General features: G+C 39.3%; 1 protein-coding gene across 1 annotated transcript; it reads left to right on the forward strand.

Annotated features, from left to right (window-relative positions):
• Positions 1-611: 611 nt before the first annotated feature.
• LOC149167985 (protein GLUTAMINE DUMPER 2-like) lies at positions 612-923 on the forward strand. Its single transcript, XM_089430655.1, has one exon. The coding sequence runs from the start codon at positions 612-614 to the stop codon at positions 921-923; it is 312 nt and encodes a 103-aa protein (XP_089286781.1).
• Positions 924-10,688: the final 9,765 nt, after the last annotated feature.

A 10,688-nucleotide genomic window follows, 5' to 3' on the forward strand; every position in this document is an offset into this window, starting at 1 on the left:
CAGCTCTGCTTATTCTCCTTCGGCTTCTCTGTCTCTGTTCTGGTTTTTGTGTGTGTTCGTGTGTTCTGGAAGCGCTTCCATTGTGTTGTGTTGTCTCGTTATTTCTCTGTTTCATGTTATATGTCTTATGTGTGTTATATATGTTATGTGTGTTATATATGTTATGTGTGTTACGTGTGTTGTCTCATCGTTTCTCTGTTTCATGTTATATGAGGAAAGTAGCAGAGTGCTATGATGAAAGTTGTAGAGGATGGAGGGTGAATGGGTTGGAATCTGTGAAAAAAACGGAGCTTAAGATGCATGCCGTTTTATTGTAGACTATTTAAAGCTTTGTAGTTATTTGATTTTTAAGGTGTACCTCTTTGCATCCAATGTGTTGTAGCAGGGTGTGGTGAGGAGAGCCATCCATCCATTCGGCGGTGAAGAAGGTGACAGAAAAGCCATGGTACACAGTCAGCCGCTTTGCAAGCTCGAGCAATGGGATGTGATGGCCCGACCCAAACCCAGGGAAGATTGCGACATGAGGCTTTTGGCTCTGCTCTTGCGACTCCATGAATGTCTCTATATTCCAACAAGCAAATGCCAATATTTGAAGGGTGGGTTCTGTAATGATGAAGGGGACACATTTGCGATGGCATTCTCCTGCCCTGTATTTATTCGTAGGAGTTGCAGGCATGCTGGCTCTGATAGGCCTCACATCCATGGTTCTTCTGTGCTTTTGGTGGAAAATAGGGGGTGGTCAAGTGGAAGCAAATGATCCAGAGCGTGTGAACCCTGGAATTATTGAAGGAAAAGAGGAGAATTTAAGCTATGAAATTGATAAAGAGGAGAAAGTCCTTGTGATTATGCATGGTGATGAAAAGCCCACATTTCTGGCCAAGGAATTGTCCTCTGCCTCCACTGCTGATGGTTCTGAAGTCTGAGGAGTAATATTTTGCATCAGTTATGGGAGCTCCTCTCCTCCTCGTAATGCAGAAGGCAAGTGAAACTAGAATCTTGGCTTGTGGTATTGGGATCCATTGGTGGTCAGAGAAGATCAGTATCAAATTACTTCTTCCGCCATAATGTATATATTATGCGGTGGATTTTTCTGTAGATGCAAAGATTACAGACAGGACTTTAGTATGATAATCAGAACATAGAAATTTTGGTTTTTTGTGGCCTTTTAATAGAAAGAGTTGTGTACAGACATTTTTAGCTCAATGAAGCCCTGTCTTGTCGCGGCAGCAATAGCGTGTCAAGAACAGGCATAAGATATCAGATTGCGCTAACGATTTATAGTTGCTTTGTAAGAGAATCTTTTTAATTGGGTACATGATTTCAGTCTTTGCTTCATCGGTATTATGAAACACAAAAACATGTACAGGAACAGGATGAAAGATCAAACCTTTTTCCAGGACACTTGGGCAGTACCAGTGCTGCTACAGACTTTCTGTGCTTCAGAACTTTTCCATAATCTTTTCATGTATGAAAAAGTAATTGCTACATCATTTATTTGAGGAAAATTCTGTAGATCATAGATCTATAATAATGAAAAACAGAGCAGATGAGTCTACTGACCTCTCTAGCATATACACACAGAATTTTATTGGGTTGAATAATCTCATTCAATGTGTTTCGGTTTCTAAATGAGCCAATTCTTCAGGTTGCAATGGATGTTCTTAATCTTTCTCTGTACCATCATAATCATTGGATCAGTTGGTTTTGGTTTTGACTTTTTTTAATACGGTGTGATAACAGTATGGATTAGTCTCCAACGCATTCCCATAATCATTGGATCAATTGGTTTTTGGTTTTTTTTTTTTTTTTTAAATACGGTGTAATAACAATATGGATTAGTATCCGGGTTACTGCATGATGTTTAATATTTATTAATATTGTCTGTACACTTTTTAGTTCTGCTGATGACAGTAATATTTACGCCGTAAGGTGTTCCCTCTGAGAGGAACTCCCCTCCGTGCCGCGGTGTCTCGTTATGGGCCTTAGATCGATTGTTAGACGATGGAATAAACTCCAGCCATTAGATCATAGGCCTTTTTAGAAACAAGAGGCCAAGCGTCTGTGGATGGATGAGAGAGGACAGCAATGTGAGGCGCCTCGATCCCCTTCGATCTGAACATCAGGGAGCTCTATGAAGCGGATCATGTCCCTTGACGAAGATGGCAGGGTGTGGTGAGGAGAGCCATCCATCCATTCGGCGGTGAAGAAGGTGACAGAAAAGCCATGGTACACAGTCAGCCGCTTTGCAAGCTCGAGCAGTGGGATGTGATGGCCCGACCCAAACCCAGGGAAGATTGCGACATGAGGCTTTTGGCTCTGCTCTTGCGACTCCATGAATGTCTCTATATTCCAACAAGCAAATGCCAATATTTGAAGGGTGGGTTCTGTAATGATGAAGCAGAATTTATAGTTATAAAACAAATGTATGACATTCACCCATTTTTAGCACAACTTATCATCTCATTTCAGGCCAAAAGTTTGGAGGTTTAATCCGAACTTGCAGGAGACCAGGAGGACGAAGAGGAGCACCAGGAGGACGAAGAGAAGCATTGAGGTCCATGGCGTTTGAGTGTTTCAAGAAGAAACATGATGTGAGGGGCTGCATCCTCCGACTGAGGTGCCGGGTATATTTGTATATTTCAGAAACGAAGACTACTCCACGGATGGACTCTGGTCTATTATAATTGAACTAGCCTGTATCAGTGTCACTGTTCAGACTACTTACAATAACAGATTAGTCAATAGGAAACTCATTAATTCTGTCTTATAGTGTATTAGTATTTTCTTTCGAATACATCAAACCCTCCCTTGACTTTTCTAGAAAAAAAAGATTTCTTGACAGAAAGATTTTCCCTTTCTTTCATCATAATTCAAATACAATATTTTTAATGAAAGAGGAAAATAATGTTTTTTTTTTAATAAGTCCACTGCAGATTTCTTAGCATTCTATTCTTTCCTTGTAAACCATTCCCTCTGCATATCACAAAATTCCAACATGAGATGATAGAGACTCTGCACCTATATCTAATATGTGTATTGCTCCTCAATTTATGCCTTACGGCGTTTCTTTTGCAACATTTGGTGCAAATGCTAGTTCTATAATTTTCCCTTCGGGCAAACCCATTGCTATGTTTTAACAAGCTTAGCGAGAGTGAAACTTATTCTTGTCTGAATGGACAAGTTTGTCGCTATTGTTTTAACGAGTTTAACGACAAGGATAACTTGGTCCTTTTCAATTTTAGAGAGTCTAAAAAGAGACGGAAAGGAAGACTCCAATATTCCTTTTTCGTAGTATAATCCCTTAAGTCCGAAAAAGTATAAAACAATGCGAAAGGGATGACTTTTTGATAGTTTTAATGAGCCGAACAAGACAAACGCTCGATCTTTTTGTGTAATAATCCCTCATGTCGAAAATGATTAAAATCTAGAGGAGGGATGGCATTTCCAATCACTTTAACGAGCTGGAGAGGCCAATTGCTTGGCAATCTTTTCATGTTTTACGAGTCAGATAAAAAGAGCTTAAAGGAGACTTTTTAGGAATGAGTGATATTTCGGGTAGCAACTGGTTCCAGGTGAGGGTTGCAACATTCCAATCATGACAGTGTTAAGAAGATGGATAACAGAATCACTCGTCGCAGCTGTTTCTCAAAAGGGGTAAACAATCAAATGGAGGCGAATAATCGGCTAAAACAGAGTGGAGGTGATAGTAAAAAAACAACCAAGGCTCAAAAAGCTGATGATAATGCGTTCACAATGGTTATTTACCGGAAGTGGGTTCATTTTTTAATGAGGTTAAACTCTGGTGGAACATATGCTCATTGCTAGGTTTAATTTTTAACAAGCTTGAACTTTGCATAAAACTGCTCATGCCATTCATATAATAAGGATGTCTCATCGATAGATTCATTTTTTAGGGAGCTTGCACCATTCAAAATTATGCTCCGATTCCTTTTATTATGTAAGCTAGGAACGACAAATCCTACGAGTTTAAGGGGTTAAGAACCTACAAACTAAGAAAATAAAAGGTCGCTTTTCACTTTCATGCAAAAAGGTTTGCATGCCCCCAGATATAACAAAGTAGAGTTTCCAGGTTACCCTTCAATTTGCAGACAAAACACTTAATCTATCGGGAAAGGCATACCTGGGTTACCCTTCAATTTGTAGACAAAACACTTGCTCTGTCGGGAAAGGCATACCTTCTGACGGAGGTATCTTATTCTAGTCTAATTCCATTTTCCTAAATGGACAGGTGTGTCAGACCAGTCATATATCCTCCGCGGAAACCTACCCTATACCTGAAGTTTTCTTGCCGAAGTCGACCAGGGTGCATGCCCCCTGGTTTTCAGTCACAACCACCTAATCATTCGCGTTCATCAAGTAGACGGATTGGAGATTGATGAGACATTCCTTACACAAAAAGACATGTTAGGGATGGCATTTGACTATTAGCTATGTGTGAATCGGGGAATGAAAGCTGGTCTATGAGCTGGACCACTCTTCCTTCATGCGGAAAACACATCACTTGAAAGAGTGAGGAAACAATAGCTCCCATGCTATAAATGTAGTCATGCCCAAGGATTAGATTGTAATCTAAAGGTCCTTGGACTACCATTATGTTCAGATAAACAGTTTTCCTTCTCAAATTTATAGGCAAATTTGGAAGGATCCCTAATGGTCGACTGGTTCCTTTGTCGAAGCCTGTCAGATATCGCATCTCAGGAAAAAGTGATGGCGAACCAAGTGCTTTCCAAGCAGTTGAGGAAAGGATACTCACAGAAGCCCCTTTATCTATGATGGTACCATCCATGACCATTTTGTAAGTTTGCACTATGATTCTGAATGGCACATTAGACAGTAAACGGGGTTTTCCTAGTAGATTCTAATCGAAGGAGACAACTAGGTTGCTTGGAGGTGGGACCGAATAAATGGCTGGATACATCTCTGATGAACTTCCTTCCTGCGGTAAAGGAATAGATAGATTGCCCCCATGTTCATCGGCGTCTGTGTTTACGAAAATAATTTGAATGGTGTCGTTCTCATTCTCTTTAGTGACTGTATCATTTGAAGGTGAATCCTCTAAGACAAGCGGGGGTTGACTGCCATCTCGACTTGTTGATTTTGGTCTGATGTGGACTCAGAGGATTTATCTTCAATGATAGGTGCTTCGACCGACAACACAGATGCGTCAGTCGGATTTTCAACTAGCAATGGACTCAGTAAGAGTTTCTTGTATCCAGGAGGGAGTCGCTGTAGTGATGCAGGACGGTTCTCCAAGACTCTTTTGCTTCATCCAGGAAGGGACAACGGTGTAGGGCATGATCACCTTCACACAGTGTACAAGGAAATTTAGATTTTCCTTTCTACCCGGTGACTTCATTTTCACTAGTTGACGGTGTACTCTCAACATGATCGTCAGAGGTTGATGACACCGGATTGTGCAGGCGGGGAGACCAGTCCCTTAAGATCCATGGAATGCAAGGACAATCTCAATGATAGTGTTCCCCTTTGCAGCTGACACATGGAGATTTAGGTTTGGATGGTGCAGTGTGTGGATTTTCACTAGACGATGTACGGTTGCCCCATTTTGCTGTTGTCTCCTTCTTCTTCTTCTCCTTCCCTTTCTTTTTCTTCTCAGTTACTTGGTTTTTAGTTTTACTATCTTCACCAAATGAGAGGAAGAAGGAGGGGGAGAAACAAACAAAGTATAAGGTTGGGGGGTAACTTTAGTATCATCTAGTTGCTAATTTGATTTCTCTGGAATCACGGTGCTTTGAACAACAGAGGTCGAGAAAAGCCATACCGGCAGGCCAATTGTCAGTCCTGGAAGGGACAATGTGGCCATATTGGGCACACCAACATCTCCCTAAGAGGAGAAAAGACTAGGATTTCCCCCGAGGGGAAATCCTTGGTTGGTGGACTCCATTTTCGCAACCTAAGATCAATGAGGGAATAGTGATTTTATTCTGATTAAAATAAATTTTAGACGCTTTGACACAACTTTATTTTTCAATTTTTAAGAGTTGAGAAAAAGCTAAAGATGACTCTAGTCGCCTTCGATTTTTAATGAGCTTGAAGTGACAAGTGCTCAGATGGAACTTTTCCTTTAAGGAGTCTGAAAAGGAATGAAAGAGACTACTCTGGAAATCTCGATAGAGGGATTACCAAACCAATCGCAAAACTGTAGAATACTTTTTACGGTATGGCAGTCAATATTCCCTAATGTTGTGTTTAGTGCATTGCAATCGATAGGGTGGTAGACACAGCTTCCTAAGGATAAAGGATATAGCCTAGTGTGGTCTCCCAATATATACTCGACGGTACGTGGGATCACAAGTCCGTACTGGCACTTGTCGTCTCAAAGAGGAGGAATCACCCAACCTACGATGAAGGCGATAGTTACCAGGCTTTACGACGCTGGAACACGTCTCTAGCCTAGACTTCTAGATGTTGTGCGTTAGGTTCCAAAGTGTTTTTATGTTCATTGAATTTATTTTACAATTGATATTTCTTAAGAAGTTTTCCTTTATGGTTCACCGCGTGATGTAGATATACAACTCCTAAATATGCAATCTAAGATGATAAACAATCGTTTATTCTTCTTTTTGCAATGAAAATCCTAGCTACTAAGGAAAGAGAAATGATATCCTTTCAACATAGAGCAGAGAGCACACACTAGATACATTGTCCTAAATCAAAATCAACAAGCAGTCTAAATGCAAATGCAAATGCATGTATTTGTTTTCTTCTTTCTTAATGTGTGAATGACAAAAAGAATGCTAAGTAAAAATCTGAAAAGGAGACAAGACGACACTTTACGATTTTGAATTGAAATCTACTTTCGACACTTGAAATACTATTAATTCATATCAAATACAAGAGTAACAGTGTAATCGGCTATCAAAAAGAGAAGGATTCTTTCCTTTGACTGAAAACGACACTTGCGACACTTTCAAATCGAAAGACGACAGTTCGATTAAGTTACTATTTTGTAAATGAGAACTGTGAATGGAGAAAAATACATAAAAACATTCACAAATATTTGTACAGTGGAGGCTGGATGATGCAAAGGAAGTGGGCTTCAATAGTGGTCTACTGATCAAAGACAGCAAAACTCCTGAATAAAGCTGAAGACAGTGAAGAAAAAACAAATATCTGGAGGCAGAAACAATATTATCTGATCATCGCAGTTGTAACACAGGGAAACAGGGATGCATCTCACCTACTGCACACGAGAGGTGCGATGCATCCAGATTGCCAAGAAGAGAAGGTGCGATGGTCCAGGGATGAGACTTTAACTTGGTTTTTGTTCACAATTTGTAGCTTAGTTCAGGGATTTAGGCTGAGCTAATGATAGTCAGTAAATACAAAGTATAGGGGCTGATCTAATGAGGTTACTTGAGCTACCTCTAGGGCACGTAGGATGTTTGCAAGTCAATTGTTTAGTTCATAAACAAACCCAGAGATTGATTGAAGCAACGTTGATCTGCTTTGCACTTGCATAGAAAATGCAGTTCAAAGGCTAGCTGGCTTAACTTCAGGCTCCGTCTGTGGTTTATGAATCAAACAAATAGAGACAAGCAATCAAACTAATCTCTCCCCAGCGGAGTCACCATTTTGTTACCAGGAAATTTAGTGTCTATTCAGAACTTCTAGTCCCACTAAGACAGGTAGCTATCTTAGAAACATAAAAAGTAAAGTTACTTGTTCTTCCTTTACAAGAGCGAGATGAGAAAGAAGTAGAGAGTACCAACCTCAATCTTTCGCTTGGCTCCTTGCTTGTTTCCTTTCCCCTTTGACTGAATCTCGCCACTTCTTCCTTACTTGTTATGCTTCAAAGAGAACATGTAGAGTCACAACAACATAATACCATCAAAGCATAGAGATCTATCACTGTAAACAATATAGGATCAGATATATTGACCATACAAATGCATATATCAAAACAATATTTAGAGATACACAAGAATATGTAGGAAAACTCAATTAGCTTTATTGACGAAAGTAGTAGAAGAGAGGATTACAACCACTTGGTATGACCCAGTGCCATCCTCGTAGCTTGAAAGCCCTCTTCACCTCATACAAAGCAAGATCACCCAACAATGCCTTCAAAGAGAAACCAACAACACCTCTTTGTAAATTACCAAATTCCAACCTTTGGATCTCTGGGATGAGGGATCCATATATAGATATTTACAGGGGGGTGAGTCAGCTTCTGGGATTTTGATTAGTTTCATCTCTCTGATAGTTCTTGGTTCCACTTGGAGATTTCATGATCTCTTACTCATCCTTGGGTGAATTCAGGGAGGCAAGTGTCAAATGAACAGTTTCTAGAAGATTCTCAGGGTCTCCACCTATCAAACTGCTTGTGCCATTTGTCTACTCTCACTCATCGCACCCTACAGAAGGGCTTCCTAGTATGCATCGCACTTTTTTCATGTGGTAGGTGAGATGCATTGCACCCTTTGCTCTGGGAAGTCTGTATGGTCCTGTTTTGACTAGTTCTGAGTGGTTTTTCATGGAGAACTTCTGGGAGATGATGTAATCAACTGATCTTTCTCCTTTAGGGTATGAAACAACACTTTTAGGGACTTAGAAGTCCTTGGTTTATGGACATATGTGATTGGGGTTGCAGTGCCCAAATATGTCTATAACATTACGGAAATTTAGTTCCCAAAATTTTAAGTGTTCCAAGTTAGTGACTTCAACCAACACTTCTTTATAACCTTTTATGAAACATGTACCTAGATAGAAAGGGTAAGAAGTCCATGGCACTTTCTTCATTCATGATAACATGCCTCCAACTCCCATGCTCACTTGATATGACTTTTCTTGTAGAATTTCTTTGTCAATGACGAATAATAAGAGTTGATGTGGGGGGGTGCTTGCTCCAAACACCCTGATGTATGTGGCGTCACATGATGTGAAATAATCTACTAAACCTTGTAGCACTACCTTAGCATTATCTGATATGCATGATGAGTTGTAGTCGAAGAGGATGTAGAGTAATGATGAGATAAAACCTTACAACTGTTATTGTGGGAGATGTTATGTAATTATTTTCCCACAAGTCCTTGTAGTAAATGTGTATTTGTTGAATCTATGGAGAGAAATTCCATTTCCATCCCAATACCTCAAATTCTAACTTAGAGCACTCACAATCAAGCATATAAAATTACATGTAAAACTCTGGTTGTTTTCATGTTACTAGAGTCTGGGCTTCTCTTACTCTGGTTTGAATAGATGTTGCTAGAATTTCTACCCAGTTGAATATAGTTCCTTCTTGGGTGCAAGTATATAACAATGGCACCTAACTTTCTTCAAATGTATCTGCATTAGATTTGACATAGAGTTGACAACACATAGCCATGATTAGTTGATATACCTTCCTTAGTAGCTTAGTCTTGTAAACCTCATTATCCTTAGTTTAGAATTTTTTGTGGTCTTGCCACCAAATATTTAGGATTTACTACTTGACTGAAAACTTGTACACTGATTTTTCATGAGAGCCACTTGATATTTGGGAAATTTGTAGTATTCAACGATGCAAAGGTATGTGAATGCAACTATTTTTTCACCACGTTCTTGAATGGCCATATCTCTAACATTAATACACTTTATAATTCATTCAATAGTATCTCCACATGGGAATATTGCTGGATGGGATGCAACCTTGTGTAACCAAGATATTTTAACATTTTAATAAACATTAATGTCCTCTTATTTGATGGAAAATTGATTCTTGGTGAATAAATGATATATCTCCAACTATATGATTAACATGGATTTTCATAAAACATGTTGTGTTTGTGTATGTGGGAACTGAGGCAACATGGATTTCTGCCTCTTCTGTGATTTCTTTCTTAGGCCTCTTCTTTTAGGGAGACATTTCTCTGGATGATGATGAAATGTTGAAACATTTTAGATCTATTGAACCTAACATATAAAAAATATTCATAATGGAAAAAATGTTATAAAACAAATGAAAACTTAATGTGCAGTGCAGGAAGACAACATAGTCAAAGGCAGGGTAATGCATTGTGGCACAGGGAAGGATTTAGAATAAACATGGGTGATGTGATGTGATATAGGGATGTATTGCACCAGGGTTACAACGATACATCACTCACTTTTATAGTATACAAAATAAAGGAAATGTGTTATGGTGCAAGGAGGATAGTCAGGATAGATAGAGAGAATGTGATGCGACAATTTCACTAAGATTAAAGCAATGCATCACATTATCATATTGTAGTCTCGATGTAGTATACCTAGGGGGGATAATATGGGGTACAAAGGGAGGTACCCAAGGGAATAATGTAATAATGTGATGGGCCATAGTAATAAATAAGGTGGTTAACCCATATCATGTAAGGGACCACAAGTAGTTAGTAATAATGTAATGGGCCCATGGTATTAGATAGATGGTATTGAGGGAACCATGGTAATGACCCATGGTATTGTATGTATGAGGCCTATATAGAGGCTAGAGACTCCCCATTGAGAGATGTGAAGGAATATTGTATGAACAAGCATATGGCTTGTGGAGTGTTCTCCTTCCTTAAAGAGTGAAAGTATGGTGTTGCCCTACCTTCAGGGTTTTGATCAATAAAGAGAAGCATTTCTATCTATTTCTATCTTGTTATTTTTGGGTATGTTTGTATCATTTCATATATTTGCAGGTCAGATCT

The sequence above is a fragment of the Pinus tabuliformis genome, chromosome 5_1, assembly GCF_031772625.1.
Source record: "Pinus tabuliformis cultivar Carrire ecotype Pingquan chromosome 5_1, CPIR1, whole genome shotgun sequence".
In the NCBI taxonomy this organism is placed as follows: domain Eukaryota; kingdom Viridiplantae; phylum Streptophyta; class Pinopsida; order Pinales; family Pinaceae; genus Pinus; species Pinus tabuliformis.